Consider the following 26,655-nt stretch of genomic DNA (forward strand, 5'->3'; position numbering starts at 1 on the left):
CGAAACCCCGGCACATACTCCTTCCCTTAACCCGCCGCAAGAACACCTAACTAATATCGTTTCTTTGTTGTGGATGCTCCAGCGCAAGACGAATTCGAGACACTCTGCTTCGATTTTGGCATCGAACTCGACGACGTGGTGAGCTGCTCAGATCTGTGCCATTTTTCTCTCCTACTCGCATGCTTTGGTATTTGGGTGTTAATTTTGTTTGATGTGATTTGCTTCATTGGGTTTGTGTAGACAACAGAGAAGGCCATTATCCGGAAGGAGAAGCACCTGGAGGAAGATGTCGAAGCGGACGGTGATGACGAGGTCATCTACAAGATTGAGGTTGCTGCCAATAGGTAAGCGCATTTTGGTTTCGCCAGCTGAACTGCTCTGACTTGAGTTGCTATGGTGTGAGATATCTGTCCGTCTTCGGGTATCACTAGCTCAATTAGTCTGCATTGAGCTGCTAATTGTCAAATCAAATGTGTGTATGCATTGGTGTCACTGTAGCTGTAGTCATGTAACCCGTTTGCTTTCTTTTATTTGGGTGAGCAAATTTTGTTCTGCTATTCAGTTCAAAGTTTTTGGTGTTTATCGGTATCGTGCATGGCATGTGTCACTTAATTATTGGACTTTGCGGAGATTGACCTTGTTATCCGTACTAATGTCAGCTCAAGTCTAACCTGCATATATGGTGATTCTTTTGGTTTTGGCATCAAATTCGGAACCAACATCTGTAGGTTTTGTTCACTCTGATTTTTATTTAATTTGACATAAACTTTGGCTGCACCATCCCTATATATGATAGTAATTCTTGTTACTGGTAAGGTTTTAATGAGTAGTTTATTTTGTCTTGCTACTTTTGTATTTAATTCTATTCTCTTGTTCATTTTGGGTGTAGTAAGAAATTATTTGGTGCTGTGAGACACTTGTAGTATATTAACTTGCTTTCTTGTACATGTTTGATGTGAGATAATAATACTTCAAATAGTTAAACTTCCACACAGCACATTGTGTTCAACCACGAACTTTTGCTTTCTCAGCAAAAGAGAAAGAACTGCTTTCTTGTATATGTCTGATGTGACATAAGACTTCAAATTGTTGATCCTTCAAATAGTCTACACTGGTTTTATAGATGGGAGTATCACCTTATTAGTATTGCTGGCATCAAGTATGCACTGGAAATGTCTTGGTTAGCCTTATGCTTTAACGATATGTTTTCTTAGTTTACTAAGTTCAATTGGATGACTTGTTGGTTGTTAAAAAAACTACAAAGAATTAGCATAAGATTTCTTATGCAGTGTGATGTCCATTACAATGCATGCAGATATGATTTGTTATGTCTTGAAGGATTAGCAAGATCTCTTCGCATTTTCACTGGGAGTGAAGCAACCCCTACATTTAAAATTGCTTCAATCCCCCGTGGTTCAATGCTTCAGATGCATGTTAGACCGCAGGTAATGAGTTGAAGAAGGTTCATTTTCACCCTCATCTAGCTCTTTATTATACATAAGGTTAATGCATTTTACCCTTATAATTTCTTATGGCCATATTACGGCATATGCCAAATTTTCAATTAATATACTTGAAAAAATATGAGAAAAAACAGTAAGGCTGAGTATCTTCAGTGTTTTGCTAACTTCTGGGTAACGGTTCTGTATTAGCTGTGGATAAAATCGATAGACAGAGTCTAAGGGTTTGGTGTTCGTCTCAATTGGAAACTCTCTTGAACAACTTCATTGTTAATGCATATGCTGGATAAAAAACACATTTCAGAAAAGGAGAAATGACAATGTGAGTTAAATGAATGACAAAAAAGGGATTTGGAAAAAGAAAACAAAGGCGGACTTAATGCACTAGTTTAATTTTCTATACATATGTTTGTCATGCTTAATCCATGTGTGTCATAAATGTTCCGTTGTAGTCCTGACCATTAATATAACCGAAAGAGGAAATGCAATTCTTAGATGTTAACTTGCCCATGGTTTTGAGATTCTAGACGCTAGCAGCAGATGACATGCCAAGTAATGGATTACGTCATTTTTAAAATGTTGTCCTGTTTCTCTAGAAGGTAATGGATTATGTATGCACACATCTAGTATCTATTAAAGGAAAGTCAAAGCCTTGACCAGCTGATATTTATTTCTTTTGCAGACGTCACAAATTAGACCATATGTAGTTTGTGCTGTCCTAAGAGGAGTAACTTTTGATGAAGTCAGATACAACAGCTTCATTGATCTTCAAGACAAACTCCATCAAAATATTTGCCGGTATAACTTGTCTGGCTAGCAGTGGCGTGTTAGTTTGTTTTATGTGAGTTGAAGATCATCACCCTTAGTTAACTCACTGTACTGTGCTGGAGGACAGGAAGAGAACTCTTGTTGCTATTGGTACCCATGATTTGGACACTCTGCAAGGACCCTTCTCATACGAGGTAGATTTTTGACCTTGCTGCAATTAGCTACAGTTTTTTGATGCTCCTTATTAATTCCATCAAACATCCCAGAGAGCTTTGTATTTCCGTCAGGCACATCCTTGCTACTTCATTCTGTGTGTGTTCTGCATTTTTCTGTTCTTCTCTGTGGTTGGTTGGTGGGAGCCCATATTTCTGTTTGAGGATCATTGCTAAAGCTTTTTTTTAATGTTAGTTAAGTTTTTTAGGGATAGAGAAACGCAGGACATGTTGTGGTCCATTTAATTGATTTTGCACGCATCATGAAGCTGCGCATGTCAAGGCTATAGCTTATTGGCCCCAAAAGCTCCCTTTGGCTGCCTCAGGCCCTGTTTGGGGGAGATTCAGGTTTGTCTTGAGTTCACCAGAAGCAAAGTATACTTCTAAACAGGCTGTCTTCAAGTTGGAGCTTACTCTCAGCTTCTATTGATAAACTGGAGCTCCTTTTCACCAGCATTTTAGAGAAGCCATAATTTGGGGGAAACGTGGGCCCAAGGTGCCCCTGTTATTTGAACCTGTTATTTGAACCTATTGCATTATGGTCTGAAGCTTTGTAACACGAGCCCAAGGTGCTCCCCACTGTTTGGTGTTATTCCAGCCTATGAGTTCAATCGGTGCGGACTGCTGTTGATTCCGGGGAGGTTAACTGACAGTTGAAAGGTGGGGATTCGGGTCTAGTTAGTAAAATTTGAAGAGTAGCTCTCCCTGACCTGTGTGCAATCTCCTGATGCTATTGACTTCAGATGGAAATTTGGAGAATCGGTGTTAATTTTGGTGTAACTGGTGCATGAACCTTGGAACCATTGTGCATCCTAGGCATGGTTTCGTGTTCATAGTTGTTGTTGATGTACATGTTGAATAGTGGTGTTTGGATGTGACGTCCCCAATTACAGTGCACTATTTATGCTGTCCATATTCTTTGATAGCTTGGCTATTTGAAGTAAATACAAAGAAACACCATAGGTGCTGAGCTTTTCAAGTGTACCATAACTTGATATTATTTTTCTTTATGTTTCGAGATTTTTGTGGGAATTTTCCACCTTGCAAGCAATTCTTGACTATAGTATATATCTTCTTATGTGCCTCTTGCAGATAAGCTTTTTTCATTTTAATCAAAAATCAAAAATATTGTTTTTCCTTTATAGCTGATGATGCGACAATGCAAATGCCCCTGTTGATTCCTATCATCCTTTATTTGACATATTAATTAATCTTTTCAGGCTCTACCACCACAGGAAATCAATTTTATCCCATTAAAACAGGTAAATAACTCACCACTTTCAACCAGGTGATACATTATCCCCACTTTACACGTTACTGTTAGAGCATTTCTGCAGTCTTTTGTGCAGGTTTCTGGGAAAACAGAAGTTTTGACTTGCATTTCTTCTTTTCGTTTGCTTTGTTATATTGGTTCAGGAGCAAACGTCCAGAGCGGATGCATTGATGGATTTCTACAGAGTAAGTAGCCATGCCACAGGTTATAGTGCCTTGCTACACTTAATATTGCTACTTATGACCATGGGAACCAGGATTTTCTGAAGTTCTGCAGTTCTATACCCTTGATGCTTAGTTCTGATTTTCCTTAAATACGCTCTCTGTACATATTGGTCACCGATAGCTTACACTTTCTTTTGGCAGTCTGACATGAAGTTGAAGAAGTTTTTGCATATTATCGAGAATTCTCCAGTTTACCCAGTTATATATGATAGCAACAGGTAAACCAATTTCATGGTATTGTGGTTACATTTCTCAACTTGTTTTTGTTACAAGGCGTATAGTCTGGTTATAAAAGGCAAGACACATGTTTGGTTGCCAGTTCAATACTTAGCTTAAATTGTTTGTACCAGGACTGTTCTGGTACTTATTCTGGGTCCTTGGTACAAACAAGCAATTTATCGAATGCACTGTACAAACAAGCAAGCTGACACTCTAATACTTGCAGAACTTTATTATCGTTACCTCCTATCATCAATGGTGCACATTCTGCTATCACCCTGAAGACAAGGAATGTGTTTATCGAATGCACTGCTACAGACCTTACAAAAGCAAATATTGTTCTGAATACAATGGTAGGTGTGATGTAATGCTTGCTATCTTTTAGATTGGAAATGTGCTGTCCTTTTGGATGAAGATTAGATTTATTTTGTTGATGCACCTGCTACCTATGTGTCTAGGTCGCAATGTTTTCGGAGTACTGTGAAAATAAGTTTGAAGTGGAACCAGTTGAAGTGGTATCTCATGATGGAAGCACAGCCATTTATCCTGATCTTTCATGTTATAAAATGGAAGTTTCGCTCTCTGATATTGTTGGACCCATTGGAATCTCCCTAGATGAGACGCAGGTATATTTTATTGAAGCCTGAAAAATCATCGAGTTCAGCATATCATTTCGCTGGAAACCATGGACCTCATATCTGGATAAATAGTTCAAATAAGTGATAGATTTTGATCTTTACTGTAGAACAGCTGGTTTTTCTGATGCAAATTGCAATGTTCTACCTGTATGCAAAATTAAATTAAACAAATATTTTTTATAATCAAGTCAATGTTTTCTGCTTGAGTTCTTTGAATTTAAGTTCGCAGCTTTGATTAAGTGTGGTGATACGACTGAGTATTTGAAAGTTCAGGTTATCTCCCTTCTGAACAAAATGCAATTGCAAGCGGAACTTTGTTCATCAAATGGGGAGCCTTGTATTTCGGTGTCTGTCCCTCCTACAAGAAGTGATGTTCTGCATGCTCGTGATCTAGTAGAGGTAACATATGCAATTCCCTACCTATCGAAGGTTCTTTTTTTATAGTTATTATCTAGAATTGGTTGATAGTTTCTGGTTTGATTTTCATTTTCATTCCATACAGGATGTTGCTATAGCTTATGGGTACAACAATGTGCCAAAATCAAAACCAAAGTCTATGACAATTGGTGGAAGGCAACCACTGAACCGTTTCTCTGATAAAATTCGTGCTGAGGTATGTGCTTAAAATATTCAGTACCTTGTAGCAATCCTTCAGTGGTGTTCCATATTCATATGCATATGTTCACTCGATATTTTACTGGGAGAAAAATGTTTGTGGGGCAGGTTGCAAGAGCTGGTTATATGGAGGTGCTCACATTTGTTTTGACTTCACACGAAGAGAACTTTGACATGCTAAACAGGACAGACAATGGAAATAAAGCAGTCATTATTGCAAACCCCCGTACTTCTGAATTTGAGGTGAATTGCTCAAGTACTAAAGGGTGTCTTTATGATTGGATCTTTCATTTATTTGTTACAGCCGTTTGCAGTAGAAAAATGTCTGTCATTCTTTTGTTAATTGCATGTTAATCAGCGAGCAGTGTAAGCGTCCGTTCATTGAGGCCTGGCCTTCTATGCTTGGTATCTTTATTAGCTTCGTTTTTGAGAATAGTTGTAGATAATTACATATGCGTACAAGTAAAATCAATAATGCATGCACAACTAGTCAACTACCACCAGGTGCTGCATTATCTACTGATTAAAGTTGATGAAATGCTATGGTTCTGTCTTTTTGATTAATTAGTATAATCATGAATGCATGGACAACTACTCTCTGGTGCCGCATTATTTACTGATTGAAGTTGATGAAATGTTATGGTTCTGTCTTTCTGATTAATACCTTTTGGATGCTCTTATAGTTATACATATTGTCATCATACTCCTGGTATATGTGGTCATTCATATTTAGCTGTCTTCACTTACCTACTGCAAAATAAATCAATACATTTTGTTTCTAATGTAAGATCTTGAAATATAATTATACAATTCACATGTGCTTATTCCAGTACGCAATGTATGTTTTGTTTTGCTTGTGATCTTGCAGGTTGTAAGAAGTAGTCTGATGTCATGTTTGTTGAAAACGCTGAAGCATAATATAGACCATCCAAGACCCATAAAGGTACTTTATGTAAACAAACAATCGTATTCATCAGCTTAGTGTTAGCAGTGTTACTGAGGTACCCTTCATGTGGCTAATGTGCATATACTCCCTTTTTTATATAATAACAACATTCTAATTATTGGCTGACAAGCACACTCCAAGTCTCCAACCCAACCGGGTTCTCTCTTTCCCTAGCTCGTTGAGAGTCGTCTTCTGCTCCCTCGCTCCTTCCCTTTTCTTCTCCACCGGCGGTGCCGGTTGGAGCAAGGTTGGGATTGGATGCGGGGCTTCTTCTGTAGATAGTAGGCTTAGATTTATGTTGTTCGGCCTTGTGCTGTGGTCTGGCTTCATGCCGTTGGGAGTCTGCCTTCAGATCTCGCGAGCAGAATCCGGTGGCCGTTGTCGTCGTCCTCTGCAGCGTCTTCATCATGGAGGCAAAGGGATGGCGGCGGATCTGGCGAATCCCCTCTCAATAAGCTCGCAGTGGCACTTGGAGACGCCGCTGTGGTGCTCCTCCCCTTCCCTCTCTGCCGTCATGTGGCGGCCGGGGTAGCGGTGGAGAATCGCAGCAAGTTCAGCTCCAACAGTGCCTCTCCTCGTCGGATCTATATCTCTTGCGAGGATGGGGTCCGTCCCTGCTCTCGAGGAGGTTCTCCAGCTTCTCCTTTCTTTGCATGTTCCTTCAGCAGATGAGAAGCGGCGGAGTTGATGCAGATGGGGATGACGCTCGTCACCAACGGTGGTCTTGGAGAGGCTACGGCGCCTACGGTGGCCAGCCGGTCCTGCCAGCAATCCGGTGCATCCTATGGCCGAAGGGCGGCCCTTTTCAATCCTCCCGGCTAAGTTGCCACAAGGGAGGCACTACAACTATAGTGCAGATTCCATGGCATACAACCTATAGCTCTAATACCATGTTGATGATAATTAACTTGATATTAGTAGGAGGCCAAAGCCAACATATATACATGTACGAGAGGATGCCAAAAGGCTAGAATACAAAAGGCCAAAGATCATCATCAATATAACTCTAACAGAGGGGTCGTCGGACCAAGTGGTCTCGTCCCCGGCGCGGTTGTTAAGGACCCGATTGCATTTTACTTTCGTCTTCTGGGGTCCTCCTTGCATAAGTCAGGGATCTGGTTGTAATCTGTATTTTTCTTTGGGTCCTGCTGCTAGATGCTCTGTACCACCGCTGAAATATTAATGATGCATCTGGGGCCTTCGAGCCCCTACCAGTGTTCATTTTTTATTTATTTATCGGCTGATACATAATATTGGTTTGTAATAATTATGTTTTTTAATACACGTTATCATGATTTTCTAAAAGAAACGCTTTAGAGTTGCTTATGTTGCTAATAACCAATTGGCCATAGTATATTTTTTCAGCATTGTTATGTGTGCAGATTTTTGAAGTTGGTGATGTAGTGTCATTGGATACTTCACGTGATGTTGGTGCCTCTAATAATCGCCGGCTTGCAGCTTTGTACTGTAATAGTAATTCTGGATTTGAGGTAAATAAGCAATTACTTTTGTGCAGGAGTAATATTTAAAGTGCTTTGTTCTTGGCCTTGGCTAATTGTTATCAATTACCCAGGAAATTATGGGTTTGGTGGATAGGATTGTCAAAATCGTGAGAGCTCCACACATAAATTTCGGCCAGACTTACTATGTTCCTTCAAGTGTAAGCATTTGAAATTCTCGATACATTTGGGCACATCCAACGTTCCTTTGGTTGTTATGAACATCTGTACTGATGTCTTGTCTTGTAGGAACCCGAGTTCTTTACTAAAAGACAATGCAAAATTGTTATGAGTGATGGAAAGCAGGTTGGCTACTTAGGAATTGTCCATGCTGAGGTAATTTTTTTTATCATGTGCAAAAAAAAAGCCATGGAATGATGATCTGTGAACAGTTAATTTGACCTAGTCTGTTATATGCAGGTGCTAAGAAAATTTGGCATTCTGGACCCCTGCACCTTCGTTGAGATTGACATTGAGGCTCTTTTGTAGCTGCCATGTATATGAATCAGGGGATTCGCCTGTTGGTTTTGTTCACCTGAGTACCTGACAGTTTGGCAGGCGTGTGGTATCTCAACACAACAGGACCCCCATTTTAGTTTGGACACTACATGCTCAATTGTAGTAGCTCACATTGGTGCTTGCATGTTTGAGTTGGAAAAGGAAGAAGTATCATGATACTGTAGATGCCTCAGCTTTTTGTGAGTGAAAGATGTGCCTTACTTTGTTTCCGTTTTGATACAATTATACAGCACCATTTTGGCACACATGTTTCTATGAAATATGCCAGTTATTAATATTGTGAAGAGTTTGATGGTGGAAAGGCAATCACTTAGTTCATGAATCCCTTCCGAACCATGTTTGACATGATGCTTAAGTAAATTTAGCGTTCAGCGTCTTTTTCACAAAAACCTGACAATTCAGTTCTGTTAGTCGAACAAACCCTGACCTGCCCACTTCTTTTCCCAGCTTGCGGCTGAACTCTGCTGTCTACTTCTCCTGATATCTGTTTGCGTTGTTTTCTGAATGGACCAATTGTAGGCGCTTTGCCTTCAGCTGCAGAGTTTTTCTTTCTTTTTTTCTTATTACTAGCAAAAGAGCATGTGTGTTGCAACGGGTTATGCATAATCTAGTCACTGATGCTTCACTACGGAGCAAAAACCGGACTTCAAGCCCCCTCTTGTGTCGGTCATGGATGTTGCTGAGTCAAGCCACTGTGACAAAATAAGATGGTGACTTAAACTGTTCATTGAGGCCCTTGTGTCATCTTCCTGAAAAGTGGGAGGACGACTCTGCTTGTGGCTAGAATTTCCTTCTTTTAATACGTCCATATATATTACATGTTAATGTCACCAATCTCACGCTTGCAATGAATCATATATAATTGCATATATCATGCATTAGTAATAAATTAAGAAGAAAAAATGATGCCAACATGCAAAAATAGTAATCTAACCTTTCATCGAATGGTTTAGACAGACCTATGTTAGCATGGCGATGCTGGTTTTGATACCAGATATTAGCGTCTAACTCGGACTAGCCCACCCACATTCTGAACGTTTATGCGTACATGGACCAGTATTCAGCAGAAAGCATACTCCATTCCAAAAGTTCAGACTGAAAGAAGGATGGATACTCTCCCTTATAAACTGGTCATGGCCCTAATAACCTGGATCATACATAAGATTGGAGACACTACACTACACATAGCCGGCGCTGCCGGCCGCGCGGGCGGGGTGTAGCTGTCTACTTGATCCTAACGACTTCTTAATCGTTCATCGTCGTCTCACCATGACCGCTCAACCCCCCATTTGACTCAGCAGCAAGCATACACACGTAGTCTGTACTAGAACTTACGTCCTCCTCATGTGAGTAGTATCAGGCTATCCAGGCAAACCGTCGAGCCGTGGAGTCCCTTTCCTTTCTCAAGTCCACGGCGCTGCAGAGTCGGACCTGGCCCGCCGGCCGGCACGTTCAGGTGCACGCACAATGCATATGCATGGCTGCACGCGTAAGTTTCCAGGCGCGATGGATATATGGATCTCTCCTGGCCGGTTCCGCCCTAAGTACTACTAGTAGTACGCTCTATTTTTGCGGAGCATGATTTTTATTTTATTTGATCGCTCCATTGTCTGATTTAAGCGGGCCTGCATATCATGTCATTGGTTCAATCTTTAAGTTGCTCCAATTTTTTTTGAGGGAAAGCCTTCATGACGCACTTTATTGCAAAACAAACAGCGATACATCGTTCATTACATCTGAAACAATAAATCTAGGGGGAACATCATCCCAAAAAATAGTAGAATTTGAAACAAAAGCATGTTTAACTAAGTTGTGCGCCACGTAGTTCACCTCCCGATTACAATGATGCACCGATATTGATCCAATCCTGGAGGCGATCTGAAAGCAATCCGCAAGTACTGCTGCATATGGAGACCATATTTGAATTGTTCCATTAAACGCTTCGACGAGTTCCAAAGAATCTGTTTCGACAGTAACAGGAACACATTGAAGTCCTTCGATGAGAGATAAACCTTTCTGGAGAGCTGTAGCTTCAGCCGTTGCTGCATCAAAAATATTGTGGAGAGGCCAACAAGCACCAGCAAGTGCCTCCCCTCTATCATTCCTTAACACAGCACCTGCACCACCAGTACCATTTTCTGAGAATGAAGCATCAACATTGAGTTTATATGTGTTCCTGGATGGCTTTGTCCACATAACTTGGCGAGGTTCAGTCGTTCAGACTTACAGTGCGCTGCGACAAAATTGCATGTCAGAGCATGGATAGAGAAGGCTATGCGTGTAGGATCAGCCACACGTTCTCCCTTGACGAATTCCCTCCTCTGCCACCATATATACCATGCTCCCACAAGAATTAATTCCTTCAGACCAACATTATCAATTACCGGCGATGTGGTTTTGGGCTGTCGAAGCATCTCTTCCAGAACAATAGAACCTGACCTATCTACAGGTGTAAATTCATCAATGTAGTCTAGCAGTCCCAAAGTATGCCATACTTCCCTTGCTCGACTACACGTAAACATAAGATGTTTGATATCTTCTGCACCACACTCACAAACAGGACACTGAGAAGTCGTTGGGATATGTCTGTTCGCAAGAATTGCCAATCCTGGGACCATACCATGTAAGGCTTTCCAGCCAAAAATCTTCACTTTACTCGGCACTTGCAATTTCCAAAGGATTTCCCACACTGGGTTACGCTCAGACGGTCCTTGGCCATCTGCCCGAATGAGTCTGTGTCTATGTGAATGATCCCATTCTATGTAGTATGCCGTACGCACTGAAAAAATATATGATTTTGTGAAGTGCCATGCTATGAAGTCCTCATCAAGGTGTGCACTTTGAGGGATACTAAGAATTATGTGCACATCAATTGGAGAGAGAATCTCTCTCAAAAGAACCTCATCCCAAGTTCCTGTAGTAGGATCTATTAATTCATTAACAGTTTGCAGCAAAGTGTTCCCTCTTGGTGTTTGGATCATACGAGGACTACCAGGAACCCAATGGTCTTCCCAAATGTTAATCATTTCACCCGTACCGACACACCAAATATGCCCTCTTCGAAAAGTGCTTAAACCTGCCACAATACTCTGCCACGTAAAGGAAGATCCTTTCTTCGGACCTGCTCTAATAAAAGAATAGTTCGGAAAATACTTTGCTTTCAGAACTTGCGCACAAAGAGAATCCGGATTTGAGAGTAGCCTCCAGGACTGCTTTGCAAGCATAGCTAAGTTAAAAGAACCAATTTAGTTTCGCCTTGGTAGAAGAACGAAACCTACTAGCCATGCAACACATCTCAATGCGGCCAATGATGTTCTCACTTCTCTCCAATTTAGTTTCGTCTTGGTAGAAGAACCAAACCTGCTAGCAGCCATGCAGCACATTCACGAGTCCACCATCATCTTCTAGAAAACATGCTTTTGTCCCGCTTTATTATATAGTATAAAGCAACAACCGAACCAAGTACATGGTCGAACAATACAAGATGATGAAGTGACAGTCTTACAAAGCCGATCCTAGGATAAGGCGAATCTCATAGCAACTCAATGGTGTGGATAAGGGGTGCAGCCACCAAACATGGGTACAACCACTACTTTTCCTTTTTCTAATCAAACAGTGCAAAAAATATTAGCATATGTTGACGAACATAATCGCTTATTCGCCTCTTGTTTTAATTATATATAATAGATAGATAATATAAAGTTTCACAATAACAAATATACGTGATGTGAAAATATATTCAATGTTGATTCTAGTGGTATTGACTTGGTATTGCGGATGTTAATAATTTTGTATAAACTTGATCAAAGTTTGAATTGATACAAACCAAATATGCAGAGTAAATAAAAATGAAGGTTTTTTTTGCAAAAAAAAGTAAAAAAAAAAGAAGGGAGTACTGTTTATGCGTTCAGGTTTTGCTGTCAGGAGACTAAATTCTCCTCATGCTGCAGTTTTTTATTTTATGGAGTGCATATAATAGGGAGTTAGTACATTTTTCTGAGGGCTTGTCTAGTTTTTTTTTTTGAGACAACGAGGGCTTGTCTAGTTTTTTTTTGAGACAAAAAAAAAAAACTAGACAGCCCAGGCAGCCCAATAGCGGACGAGGGGACTGAGCAAAGAGAGTCGAGTTTTTGACGAGAAGAAAGGAGCCGTCCCGTGCCCGTCGAAGCCAAATCCTATTCGGCGCCTGGTACAGGGCGCACACCCCCCTGTACACTTGGTTTTATAGCGGGCCGGCCCATCTTGCTTTCCTGTTTCTTAAAAATTCCCAAAAAATGGTGCTCCAGCCGCGACTCGAACCACGCCCGTTCGTTTAGGTAGCCAATCACAACAACCAGTTGAACCAGATAACCACATGTGCTATGGTGGTTCTTTTTATTTTCTTTATATATTAACGCAGAAAAGGCAGTTGTTTTCCCTGTTTCATTTTCTATCTTTGTTTCTTTTCTCTTTCTTATTAAAATGAGTGAACTTTTTTAAAGGTGACCAAATTTTCGCAAAATCACTGAACTTTTTTCAAGTTCGATGAACTTTTCTCAAATTCGATGAACTTTTTTCAAATGTGATGAACCTTTTTTCAAATTGATGAACTATTTTCTCAAAGTTGATGAACTTTTTTCAATCTCGATGAGCTTTTCGTCAAATTCAATGAACTTTTTTTGAAAATTAGTGAACTTTTTTCAAAGTCGATAAACATTTTTGGAAAATCGTTGAACTTTTTTTGAAAATCGGTGAATTTTTTTCAAAGTTGATGAACTTTTTTGAAAATCGATGAACTTTTTTTGAAAACCGATGAACTTTTTCAGTTTTATAAAAATTTGAATCTGTGAACGTTTTTGAATACATGATTTTTCAAGATTTAGTTTTTCTGCGCATTAATACATTTTTTGCACTGCCTTGCATTCTCATGGGCCATCCGCCATGAAACCACCACCCCAGCACCCTCTCCTCCTCGCCATCCGCCACCACCACCGCCACCGCCACCGCCAGCTCTCCTCGTCCTCTGCTGACGCCGTGGCCGCAGCTGAGGTTCTGGGGACGCTCACCACCGCCCCTTCACCTGACGCGTCGCGCGACCTCGATTGCCTGCTCCGCCGCCTAGGCGACCGCGGTCTGGCATCCGCCCTCTCATCCCTTCCTTCCCCCCTCCTAGCGGCGTCCGCCCTCCGCCTCCTTCACCACCTTGTTTCCAACGATCCCTCCTCCTCCAGCCACGGCCACGCCCACGCCGACGACCTCCTGTCCCCCCGCGTCTCCGCGCTCCTCCTCCCCTCCCTCGCGGCCGATCGCTCCACACTCCCCTCCGCTCGCCGCCTAATCAGGCGCCTCCTACATCACCACCCCCTCCACACTGCCGCAGCGGCTGTGGCCAACGCCTCCTCCACCCCCTCATCGGATTTACTCCTCAGCACCTTCCTCAACTCCTCCGCACGTGGTTCCCTCAGGGGTGCCACGGACGCCTTCCATGTGCTCTCTTCCCGGGGCGCTTCGCCCTCCGTTAAGATCTGCAATATGCTCCTTGAAGCTCTTGTGCGTGCTGGCCAGCTTGACGCCGCTTGCAAGGTGTTTGCTGAAATGCGTGGTCGTCAGAACGTCACTCCGAATGCATACTCATATACCTCTATGATCAAGGCCCTTTGCAGGGCTGGAAAGGTGGACGGCGGTCTTAAGATGCTTGCAGAGTTAGTCCATGCTGGGCTGCAGCAATGTGCTGGTGTAGTGCCATACAATCTGCTGATGGATGGACTTTGCAAGAGTGGAAGAGTAGACGAGGCTTTTCGGCTGAAGGAGAGGATGGAAGAGAGCAAGGTGACTCCGAGCGTGGTCACCTTTGGCATTCTGATCAATGGTCTTGCAAGAAGTCAGCGCCTTGGGGAGGTTGGTGCAGTGTTGCAGGACATGGCTGGGTTAGGAATCACCCCAAATGAGATCATTTACAATGAGCTTATTGATTGCCATTGTCGGAGGGGGCATTTCTCAGAAGCAATCAGGTTGTTTGATGAAATGCTCTCAAAGGAGATGAAGTCAACAGCAGTGACTTACAACTTGATTGCTAGAGCTCTATGCAAGGAAGGGGAGATGGAGCGTGCTGAGCAGATATTGGAGGAGATGTTATCGGCTGGGATGGTAGTTCATTTTGGTTTGTTTAATTCAGTGGTTGCAGGGCTTCTCCAAAGGACTGGAAGTTTGAAGTCTGTGGTAAGGCTTATAAGCGAAATGATTATAAGAGGTATGCGACCAAATGATGCTCTCATGACAGCTTGTGTGAAGCAGCTTTGCAAGGGCGAAAAACACCAAGAAGCAGTTGGAATTTGGTTGAAGATGTTGAAGGAAGGTTTATCTGTCAATATTGCAACTTCTAATGCATTGATTCATGGGCTTTGTGAGGGGAAGGACATGGAAGGAGCTACTGAGGTTCTAAGGACCATGGTTAATAAGGGGCTTGAACTGGATAGCATCACTTATAACATAATGATACTAGGTTGCTGCAAAGGCAATAAAATAGAGGAAGCAATTAAACTCCGTGATGACATGCTCAGAAGAGGGTTGAAGCCTAATATTTTCACGTTTAATACAATACTACATGCTTATTGCATTTTGGATAAAATGGAAGAGGCCATTCACCTGGTGGATCAGATGAAAATTGAGGGACTTCGGCCAGATATAGTGTCATATGGCACTATAATAAATGGATATTGTAAAATAAAGGATATTCATAAAGTAAATGAATATTTGACTGAACTGATGACCTGTGGATTAGAACCAAATGTAGTAATCTATAATGCACTTATTGGTGGTTATGGTAGAGTTGGTAACATTTCTGGTGCAATTGATGTCCTTAACACTATGAAGTCTGCTGGCATAAGACCAACTAATGTAACTTACTGCAGTCTTATGCACTGGATGTTCCATGCTTATCTTGTTGACGAGGCGAAGACCATGTTTGAACAAAGCAGAGAAAACAGCATTGAGGTGGGAGTAATTGGCTACACAATTATGATACATGGTTTTTGCAAAATAGGAAAAATGGATGAAGCTATGAATTACTTGGAGCAAATGCGGTCCAGGGGTATACCTCCAAATAAGTTTACTTATACCACTCTGATGTATGCCTATTGTAAATCTGGTAATAATGAAGAAGCCTCCAAGCTTTTTGATGAGATGCTGAGCTCAGGAATTGTTCCTGACAACGTTACTTACAATACACTAGTTACAGGGTTTTCTCAAGTGGATCCATTGGACAAGGCTACAGAACTGCCTGCTGAAATATCAAGTGTTTTGACACAGAATGATTGTTTGTACAATGCATTAGTTAATAGGATAACCAGACCTTGGTGCCAGAAAGAAGCTACTTCCAGTGAATGATGTTTGATTAAGGAACCATAAGGAAGACTGTTTTCTGAACAGACCCATCCAAGCATGAAAGGGAACTAGAGAGACCACAGAGGCCCTCGCCTTGCTATTGGCTAGATAGCTTTCTCATCTAGCAGGAACATCAACCGAGTCCATTCATCTCTTATCTTGGACAGCTATCCAACAGCAGCAGGTTGCGCTTAAAGTTTATTTATGGTAATGTATAGTTGCTCATCAAGCTGCTACCTTGTGGCATGTGGGGGGTGCCCAACAGAAGCACCAGATTGCCTTGAAGGTTCATAATTGGTAAAATATACACTTTTACCCAATTAATTAGTTTTTTATTTGCCTGCCATAGTTACATGGAGTTCCTTTTATAAATCGACAGTGATAGATAGTACTGCGTACATGATTTGTAACAAATTTTGTGCTGTGCACTGCATCATGATTGTTTATTCATGCTAATGTGTAGCTGAAAACACTCTACCTAATTTTTTTTCTTGGTATAGCACCCAATAGTATTCTGAAATTAGAACATGTGAAGCAAATAATCTTGTTCTCAAGCAGGACATCTTTTATTCCTTCCCTTGACAATGGAAAAATAATAACACGTTATGCATAAGCATTGACTTGTACCTGCTTACACAGCCTAACTTTGGTTGACAATGACAACACCTTGATTGCCTCTCAGTGGATAGATGATGACTGAAAGGAATTACCTGCTTCAAGTTACAGAAGGTAATGATTTCTTCTCTTGTACTCATAGGACTATCATTGAACACATTAATTCTTCCCCATGTTCATATGAATCAGCATTAGGTTTGTAGTCCCTTTTCTGAGATGGACACGAGTGAGTTTGAAATTGAAAGTTTGAACTAAAAGAAATAAACAACATGCGTACAAATTATATTAATTTCTGTAATATTTTGTAAATGTACGTTTTTGTAAGAAATTTAACCTCCAAACTTAGGGCAAAAATATGTCCGTTTGTGCTTCTGCACAAAAATATCAAGTTCATTCGTTTCTTTTGTACATCACTGCAAAATCTGTACTTCTCTACTATATTTAAAAAGAACGCAAGGTTCCTTTTCCTGCCAAAGGACCGCGTTCTGCTCCAAAGCTTCATCCGCCCGTCTGTTTTTTTATTGGTTCATCCCCTCCCACCCACGCTGCCGTGAAAAAAGACAGAAGAAAAAATACACGCCTCATCCCCTAATCTTCTCCAACTCTCTAGGGTTCCCCGCCGCTGCTCCTTCTCTCCAACTTCAATCGCCACACCGATCCCTGACACGAGGAGCGTGACGCCATTCGGGGAGATTTGCACACCTGTCTCCATTGGAACGCTCAAGGAGGCGCATCTCGGCCACCGTCAAGGCCACCGCCGCCACCTGCGGGTGTAACGAGGTGGAGGAGGATCTCCAGTGCTGAGGCGCCGGGTGGAGGAGACGCCGTGGTGTCTACATTGCGCTCACTGCTGACGGGGGTCCGCGAGGTCGAGCGTTGGGAGGGGTTGATCAGGATTATGTCGAGGGCGAGACGTCGACGCTGGTGTCGGCAACCGTGACCATGACCAGGGGAGTGAGGCACCAACGACCATGACATTGACCGTGCTGGCCCCTTGTCTTTCATACCTGCCGCGATCCGGTTCAGGCAGCTGCCATTCAAACTGATCCCGTCCAGCAACCTTCAGGTGAGTGAGCAGCTTCTGCTCCACCGATGCAGACATACAGAGGTTCAACTTCATGGGCTGGAGCTCGGCTGTATTCACTTGCATATGCATTTTTTCTACAACATTGGATTCTCCAGGAAGTTCATGCATGTTCATCCTCTATTTGATGTGGTTTTCTCTCATAATGTGGGCCATGGAGATAGGTGCCCTTTTAGTTACCACAGATTTTAGAATTTTTCTGCTAACTGCCATCTCCACTTTCTTGTCAGATTAGGCAACTAATAACTGAATTTTTGCACAGTTCTACTCCCTCCGTCCCAAAATATGTGTCTCAACTTTAGTACAACTTATTTTGGGACGGAGGGAGTATCATTTTTGCACTCATTTATGGGTCCATCTACATTGATTTGATAAAATAAAATAAAATTAGTAGCGTCTTCTGCTATTCTGTAACTTAAATCAAGAATGCCGTCTCATGTGTCTGTTTTGATAATGCAGTTTGTAATGCAAGCTAATTGTAGTGCCATGTTCCAGCTCCTTTTATTTCCATTGTTGTGTGCTTGGTTGGTCATGTGCTCTCCTTGCCATGTTCAAATCAAAGTGTACCTGTAGATGCTCAAAATTACTTGAGTTATGTACTGCTTGGACTTTTTAGTTAAAGCATCATCTCTTAGAATTGCTTATATTTACCTGTTACACATCATTTGGGTCTTCTGCATTGCCAAGAGTTGTTAGCTAAAAGTTCGTACACTGTATAATTTCTTGTTAGCTTCTGTGCATGGAGTCATGTTCTGGGTTGTACAATCCAGGTTGACTATGCTGAGATAATCGTCATTTTGATTATGACACCTTACCAAGTTTAATATTTCAGTTCTCTGATGTTATACATAATCTGGTTACTTATTGCAGCATATTGTGCTTCCCATTTTTATTTAATTCTGTCACATACTTGGAGTATTCGGCACACGGTGAACTTCTTTTAATTAGGATAGCTACTTGTATTATAATTCTATCAGCAACCTAATCTCTCAGTATAAGTTATCCAACCTATTTGTAGTTCAGACCTTGCAAATATATATTGCTTCAATATTTACCTATGACCCGTAATAAGTAAACATATGTAAAATTAAACTACTTCATTTATGTACTATTTGCTGGATGTAAAATGTTATTTGTGTTGCATAGTTCAACTATGAAGCAAATTGATCATGTGCTAGGATGGTATATTAGTATCTATGCTTAAGTTGTTAATTGCGAACCAAGGTGATCATTACAGAAGATAATATTGTTTCTCTCTCTGCAGTTTGCCGTTTTCATATGATACTATGATGCATGAGTTCATGAAGCAAGCAAAAGAATCTATCTCAAAATTTTGTGTTCCAACCTATAACAATTCAACAACTGTTAAGTGCTGACTTTGGCTATCTAGCATGCTGACAAGACAAAGAATAATCCTCGGTTGCTGACTTTGAGCACTGAAGTATGTGAATTTTGTTCTCATGGATTTATGCAAATATGAGAAATTTTCATTTTCTTACTGATGTTATGGTACGGCTATATAAATCGAAATTTCAGCTCATTTTCTGCTTGTGCAGTTTGTTTGGAAGTGTACATGTATTTGAAATTAGAGATCTAAATGATATTAGTAGTGTGTATGTGATCCTTTGAATACCAGTTATAACATGTGTCCCAAGCACGGTTTACAACCCGAAAGAAATACTACCTCCATTCCTAAATATAAGATGTTTGGAGGTTGTACAACTCTGAGCCATGGATTTACTTAAGATACTGGTAAAATATAGGTGCAGGAAAAATCCAGCCACCAAATCATAATCAGGGTAAGAGCGTCTGGAAATAAAACTAAGCATGATTTCTATTACTTGCAGATTTTGTTAACCACATGAAAATGTATCTTCCTTGAGCAAGTAGCTTTCTTTGCTACTCTATTTCATAACTCCAATTATAAATTGTAATACAGTTACATGGTTAGTTGCTTGAAATTCAAAGTGTGTATGGTGGTGGGAGGGGGATTCTGAGCCGGGTGTGCCATTGACAGAGGTGGTGAGCTTGGATCGAGGAGGTGGAGAGATGAAGATAGTGAGTGGAAGAAGGAAAATATAATTAATAATCAATAAAAAAGGAGACATTGCTTTCATGACGTGAATAGAAATCCTAAACTTATATGTTATTACAAAAAAAACCAAAATTGGTGTTCAACTATTAGAACATGTATCCCGGTTCCCTTAAAAAAATATCTCCGCTGCAACACATGGCAATTACCTAGTAAAAATAAAAATTGCAGGTTACATCTCTTCCAAGTGTATGCGTGGCTAACTATGCCTACGCTGAGAGCACTTGCCAATTCAGCGTGGCTAGCGGGTGGAGCCAGCTGCTCTTACCAATGTGCGATGTTTCTATAGGGTTCTTCAGTTTATCCCCAAAGCCCCGCGACGGCCATCATCCTTTCTCCCCATCGTCGCTCGCCTCCTCCAAACACAATCCCTCGCCCCACAATCTGCGTGGTAGCTAGGTCATGGACGCTCTAGCCCGGAGCACCGGTTCGTCCTCTTGTTCCTCCCATGGCGGACACCACCACTACACCCTCGTCCTCTTTCCTATTCGATCGCCATGTTTCCTCGCCTCCAATGAGAAGCCCGACACCACGAAGCCACCCCCCTTTGCACGCGCGCAACCGGCACTACTCTAGGCTTGCTTTCAGTGGCCTAGCCATCGGCGGCCGGTAAGGTCCAAGAAAGGGGCAACAACTGAGTACTAAATGGTGCTGCTGAGTGGGGCTCTAACAGTGGGAGCGTTGGGTGATAGTATGGTACGGGAAGAAGATAAATTGCTTCTTTAGTATAAGGATCATACATCTTCACCATCGACAACTGCCTCCTGAACAAGGGGCGTACACAAAGGGCGTGCTCAATGTCAGCCTCATGCAGGTAAATTGTTATTCTTTTATTTTCAGATTATAAAAACGAATATCTATTATCTATACTATAGTGGTATCACCATCTCTTCGCCGAACTAGTGCACCTATACAATTTGCCATTATATTGGGTATATTGGGGACACAAGAGATTTCTTGTATTTGACTGCGGGGTTGTTTGAGAGAGACCATCTTCATCCTATGCCTTGCACGAATTGATAATCTTAGATCATCCACTTGAAGAAAAATCGCTATTGTTCTATAAAACCCCGCGCTTGGAAGCCCAACATGAGTATAAGAATAAGTTATGTAGTAGACATCAGCGGACTACACCGTTGGTGCACCACCCACGGTCCACGCATCAGCCCCTTGTACTGGCGAAGTTGGCTGCCATTGAGAGGGCCCCGCCGGCTGTGCCCCATCATTGTTGGCGAAGCCGACGAGGCTCTAGATGGTGGCACACTACTCATCCATCTTCTCCGGATCCGGAGGAAAGTTCAGTAATAGCTCCTCCTGCACTAGCGCCATCGCTGGCGATGTGGGCATGACTAGGCGCAAGGACTGAGAGGTGGCTCGACTTTTGTGCAACCCAGAAGGAGCTCCATATCTATCCTGCTGCCGCGGCCGATGCTCTCGAGGGGTTTGACATGGCGGCAGGCCATTGCTACTTGTGAGTTGCGTTGGAATTTCCTCAAAGAGAAGAGGATGATGCAATACAGTAGAGATAAGTATTTCCCTTAGTTAAGAACCAATGTTATCAATCCAGTAGGAGAACCACACAACACCTCGTTAGCAGCACCAGCACACAGAATAATAAATCCTTGCACCCAACGTGAATAAGGGTTTGTCAATCCCTCGTCGGTTAATTGCAAAGATTAAATTATATAGTGATAGATAGATAGCAAAAAAAAATACAACATAAAATGAAGTAAATAAAATTGCAGCAATGTATTTTTAGGATTTTAATATAGGATAAAAGTAGATCCCGGGGCTATAGATTTCACTATAGGCCTCTCTCTTGAAAATAACATATGGTGGGTAAACAAATTACTATTGGGCAACTAAAAGAAGAGCAAATAATCATGATGATATCCAAGGTAATGATCATGTATATAGGCATCATGTCCGAGACAAGTAGACCGACTCCTACCTGCATTTAATTACTCCACACATCGACCGCTATCCAGCATTCATCTAGAGTATTAAGTTCATAAAGAACGGAGTAACGTGTGACACCCCTGATTTGACCGTACACTAATCATACACGCAAACGTGTACGATCAAGATCAGAGACTCACGGGAAGATATCACAACACAACTCTAAAAATAAAATAAGTCATAAAAGCATCATAATACAAGCCAGGGGCCTCGAGGACTCCAATACAAGTGCTCGATCATAGACGAGTCAGCGGAAACAACAGTATCTGAGTACAGACATAAGTTAAACAAGTTGCCATAAGATGGCTAGCACAAACTGGGATACAGATCGAAGGAGGCACATGCTTCCTGCCTGGGATCCTCCTAAACTATCCCTAATCATCGTCGGCGGCCTGCACGTAGTAGTAGGCACCTTCAATGTAGTAGGAGTCGTTGAAGGTGGCGTCTGGCTCCTAGGCTCCAACATCTAGTCGCAACAACCGGGTATAGAAAGGAGAAAAAGGGGGAGCAAAGCAACCATGAGTACTCATCCAAAGTACTAGCAAGCAAGGATCTACACTACATATGCATTGGTATCAATGAAATGGATAGTATCCGTGGTCTGAACTGCAGGCCAGAATAAGAGGGGGATAGCTAGTCCTATCGAAGACTACGCTTCTGGTAGCCTCTATCTTGAAGCAGTAAAAGAGAGTAGATGGTAAGTTAACCAAGTATCATCGCATAGCATAATCCTACCCGACGATCCTCTCATCGTCGCCCTGTTAGAGAGCAATCACCGGGTTGTATCTGGCACTTGAAAGAGTGTGTTTTATTAAGTATCTGATTCTAGTTGTCATGAGGTCGAAGTACAACTCTGGGTCGTCCTTTTACCAAGGGACACGACTATTCAAATAGATAAACTTCTCTGCAGGGGTGCACCACATAACCCAACACGCTCGACCCCTCTGATCGGACACTTTCCTGGGTCATGCCCGGCCTCGAAAGATCAACACGTCGCAGCCCTACCTAGGCACACTACAGAGGTCAGCACGCCGGTCTAAATCCTATGCGCGCAGGGGTCTGGGCCCATCGCCCATTGCACACCTGCACATTGTGAACGCGGCCGAAAGTAGGCCTAGCCCCCTTAATACAAGCGCAAGCTTACGGTCCAATCCGGCGCGCGTCGCTTAGTCGCTGATGCCAAGAAGGCTTCGGCTGATACCACGACATCGAGTGCCCATAATTGTTCCCGCGTAGTTGGTTAGTGCGTATAGGCCAGTGGCCAGACTCAGATCAAATACTAAGATCTCGTTAAGCGTGTTAATTGATGTAACCACGGACGCCGACCAAGGCCAGGCCCACCTCTTTCCTAGGTGGTCTCAACCTGCCCTGTCGCTCCGCCACAAAGGTCCACTCAGAGGGCCGTCGGGACAAACGTCCTTTTGGTCCCAATCCGTGAATCACTCGCTGGTACTCTATGAGCCGACCCGAATTTAGTCACCAAGTATAACATATTATGTATATAAGTATATACCCGTGATCACCTCCCGAGTGATCACGGCCCGATAGTATAGCTTGGTAGACGGACAAGAATGTAGGGCCACTGATGGAATACTAGCATCCTATACTAAGCATTTAGGATTGCAGGTAAAGGTAACAACAGTGGTAGCAAAGACAGGATATGCATCAGAATAGGATTAACGAAAAGCAGTAACATGCTACACTACTCTAATGCAAGCAGTAAAGAGAATGAACAGGCGATATCGGGTTGATCAGGAGGGAGGGGGGCTTGCCTAGTTGCTCTGGCAAGGAAGGGTCATCAACAACGTAGTCGATCGCCGATCGGGGCACCAGCAGCGGCATCAGTCTCGTAGTCTACCGGAGAGAAGATGGGGAAGAAACAATGAATACAATGCAAATAGATGCATATCGATGCATGACATGGCAAGTGACGATGCCAGGTGTGCCGTAACACGGTAGGTGGTGATACCGGCGAAGGGGGGAAAACATCCGGGAAAGTATCCCCGGTGTTTCGCGTTTTCAGACAGTTGAACCGAAGGGGAAAAGTTGCATGTTCACTATGATAGGGGTGTGTGGCGGACGGACGGGCTACGTATTCGAATTTGTCTCGTTGTTCTGAGCAACTTTCATGTACAAAGTATTTTCATCTGAGCTACGGATTATTTTATATTAATTTTTAAAGTTTTAATATATTTCTGACATTAGTGTATTTAATTAAATTCGAATTATTAAATAGCTATTTCGTTAAGTGCATCCAATATTACACCCAGTTAGAGACTGACTGGTGGGTCTAGTCAACTGCTTTCTTAGCAGTCAAAGTGGCCCAGGTCAACAATGAACAGTGTAGGTGGGGCCCATCTGTCATTGGCTAGGTGATACACAGTCAGCACTTTGACTGGTCAAGGAGGGGCCACATGTCATAGACAGTAGCAATATTAACAGAGTTTATTTAAACTAATTAACTTAGTTTGCCAGGGTGGGGCCTAGTGGTGAGTGGGTCAAATTACCAACAAATTTTATTGGAGTTAAACCTAATCGCTACAGTTGCATGGCCCACCGCCAGTCGCTAGCAGGATTAGTTTAATTAGTCTGTTAATTATGTCTATAATTAAATAGGTGTGGGTCCCGTTTGTCAGGGGCATAGGGCGTCATTAGTAGCTGGGTTAATGGTGCCACGTCAGCGCATTGGTGTTTAGTCGCCGGCAGCCACAGTACACGGTGGAGGCTCGCCGGAGTTGTGTTCCGGCGACCATTCGGTCACCCACGAGCATCAGTAGGACGAGCGCGTTGGCGCACATCGAGTTGGGCTAGTGGTTGGTGCTGGAGGTGCCGGGATGGACGCCAGCGACGAGGTCTAGCGGCAGCCGAAACAAGCGCTCGACGGATCCGGTGAAACAAGAGATTGTGTGAGGAAAACGGCCAGGCTACATCCTGGGGCCTCCACGAACATGACGGTAGCAGCGTTTCGTCCAGCGGTTAATGACAGCGGCGACAACGAGCTTGGCCGCGGCGGCATGGCCACGACCGGCTCTCGGCTTCGGTTACGGCTAGCTAGGGGAGGCAGGGAAGAGAGGGGAAATAGGGCGGCGCTTACATCGATGATGAGGAACAGCTCGGGGCAGCCGGAGGGAGACGACGGCGCGAAGTAGGCCGGCAAGAGGAGGCGCGGGCACCATGGCTGGAGGTCAAGGTTGCCGGCGGGGCATCGGGCGCGGCACGGAGAAACAGGGCGCCGGGAGCTGCTGGGTCAGCTTGGCCCGTCGGCGGTGGAAGGGGCGCGCGCGAGGAGGCTCGAGGCGGTCGCTGGCGGCCATGAGGATCAGGGCGAGAAGCTCCTCTCCCCTGTGTGTGCGTTGTGTGGTGGCGGCGGTGTGGGAGTACGAGGGAACGAGGTGGGATCGAGCGAGGGATTCAGGTGAGGCCTAGGGTTATAGCAGGGGAGGGGGCCGACCTGGTGGGCGGCCTGGTGGCCCAAACGACCCACGGGGAGGGGGCAGGCTTTTGTCTTCTTTTTATTTAATTTTTTGGTTTATTTTCTTTTATCTATTTTCTTTTTACTGTTTTATTTTATTTTCTATTTACTATAGTTTTATAAAATATAAAATTAGTTCCTAAAATAGTTTTACTACTTATGCTAATGCCACAATAACTTGGACTCCCAAATAAATTAGTTTAATATTTTATATATTATAAAAAACATTTAATTATTGGTTTTAGCTACTGATTTAAATAGTTTAGTGCATTTAAACATTTTATAAAGACTTGGTTTCTCCACCAATATATCTTGTGAATTATTTGTCACGATAAGAACATTTTAGTTTTGACTTTTGAAAACTTTAATTGTTTGACTTGTTTTTGAATTTGGATTTTGAATCGATTTTGAACTAACGCGAGATTAGCAACAGTAACGGAGGTGACGTGACATCATTAGTAGAGGTTCACTGTAGCTTAATTAACCGGGCGTCACAAATCTCCTCCACTACAAGAAATCTCGTCCCGAGATTTAAGAGGTAGAGTAAGGGGAAAGATGTGGTTACGAAAATCTATCGAGTCTTCTCGGTCTTGGTTGCTTTTCTCGAAGAGGTCGATCCATAGCGTTGATTTCTTCATTCCTATGCATCAATGCATCATGATGAAGTTGTCGCCCTTTCTTTGGGAACTCATCGTACTTACAAAGAATAAGGGGGGTATTTCGAAAGAACGGATCTCTACAAGGTTGACTATCTGGTTGATAACATCGGGGAAGGTGGCGGAAAGTAACTCTCGAATGGAAACTTAAGAAAATATAGAGAGAAAAGTAAGGAGGTATCATGGGAAGTTTTGGGCGGGCAGGCAATCGTTCGATGCCTGAAACAGGGCGTGAAAGGGTTCAAAGCAATGGGAATAAGTATTGTGTCTGATACTAGAATCAGTGATCTTTCGGAAGGTGGCTCATGATCTACATATGAAGCCAAGCGTGAGGATTCACTTTTAGAAACATGGGTGTACAAGAGAGCCAGGTTTCGATCCTGTGGAACTGTGGGTTATGGGCCCACCATGGGAGTTAAAGGTAGAAAGAGCGGTGACATCTTGCACATTTATGATAGCAAGGCTTGTCAGAGGATAGTCTGTCAGTTATATCAGCAACAACATCAATACCAAGGGCAAGGGACGAAGAGAACCATTATCCTGCTCGTTGAACGAGGCGGGCCAATAGGCTAAGTTCCCGTCCATCGGTGGTTACCGGAATGTCACCACCAATAGTAACAGGGTCTTACTGACACAGTTGTACACCAAGGTGTTTACATAAACAGAAGAATATTACTTCTTAGATCATATAAATCACAAGAAAGGTCAAACAAAACAATGGGAAGGAAAAGTGATTAGTATACTAATCAGGATAATGGAAAGGAAATTGTGGTTATACTCGAGTATCAAGAGTATATCTTTCCCATCCATGTTAGGACATCAAGTAGACGAACAATTAAGTAAAGGGGCAAGGGATTTCATGATGTTACCCATACAACGTTGTTAGGATAATCGATTAAGAAACATTTAGCATTGCGCTTCCAATGTTCTTATTGAAGAACGGAGTACCACAGACAAGCTTCGAGATAGCATTGACATGGTCTTTCAAGCAAAGGTCAGACTTGGATACACAAAGGATTCATCAGGAACAACTTATAGAATA

At 42.6% G+C, this 26,655-nt stretch overlaps 2 protein-coding genes across 4 annotated transcripts; both read left to right on the forward strand.

Annotated features, from left to right (window-relative positions):
• Nucleotides 1-8,650, forward strand: LOC125511538 (phenylalanine--tRNA ligase beta subunit, cytoplasmic-like). Of its 2 annotated transcripts, none has more exons than XM_048676948.1 (18): nt 1-138; nt 241-344; nt 1,316-1,445; nt 2,143-2,258; nt 2,349-2,422; nt 3,661-3,702; nt 3,857-3,898; nt 4,079-4,155; nt 4,383-4,509; nt 4,615-4,782; nt 5,068-5,193; nt 5,297-5,407; nt 5,518-5,652; nt 6,278-6,352; nt 7,738-7,845; nt 7,929-8,015; nt 8,104-8,190; nt 8,275-8,650. In XM_048676948.1, the coding sequence occupies exons 4-18, from the start codon at nt 2,198-2,200 to the stop codon at nt 8,341-8,343; spliced, it is 1,389 nt and encodes a 462-aa protein (XP_048532905.1). In that variant the 5' UTR covers nt 1-138; nt 241-344; nt 1,316-1,445; nt 2,143-2,197; the 3' UTR covers nt 8,344-8,650. The 2 variants fall into 2 exon arrangements, with proteins under 2 accessions (XP_048532905.1, XP_048532897.1); XM_048676940.1 differs by having other exon boundaries at nt 2,356-2,422.
• Nucleotides 8,651-13,178: 4,528 nt separating this feature from the next.
• On the forward strand, nt 13,179-19,085 carry LOC125511554 (pentatricopeptide repeat-containing protein At4g19440, chloroplastic-like). Of its 2 annotated transcripts, XM_048676967.1 has the most exons (4): nt 13,179-16,032; nt 16,375-16,464; nt 16,961-17,416; nt 18,699-19,085. In XM_048676967.1, the coding sequence occupies exon 1, from the start codon at nt 13,294-13,296 to the stop codon at nt 15,736-15,738; it is 2,445 nt and encodes an 814-aa protein (XP_048532924.1). In that variant the 5' UTR covers nt 13,179-13,293; the 3' UTR covers nt 15,739-16,032; nt 16,375-16,464; nt 16,961-17,416; nt 18,699-19,085. The 2 variants fall into 2 exon arrangements, with proteins under 2 accessions (XP_048532924.1, XP_048532916.1); XM_048676959.1 differs by lacking the exon at nt 16,961-17,416.
• The last annotated feature ends 7,570 nt before the right edge of the window (nt 19,086-26,655 follow it).

The sequence above is a fragment of the Triticum urartu genome, chromosome 1 (genome assembly GCF_003073215.2).
Source record: "Triticum urartu cultivar G1812 chromosome 1, Tu2.1, whole genome shotgun sequence".
NCBI classification, from domain to species: Eukaryota; Viridiplantae; Streptophyta; class Magnoliopsida; order Poales; family Poaceae; genus Triticum; species Triticum urartu.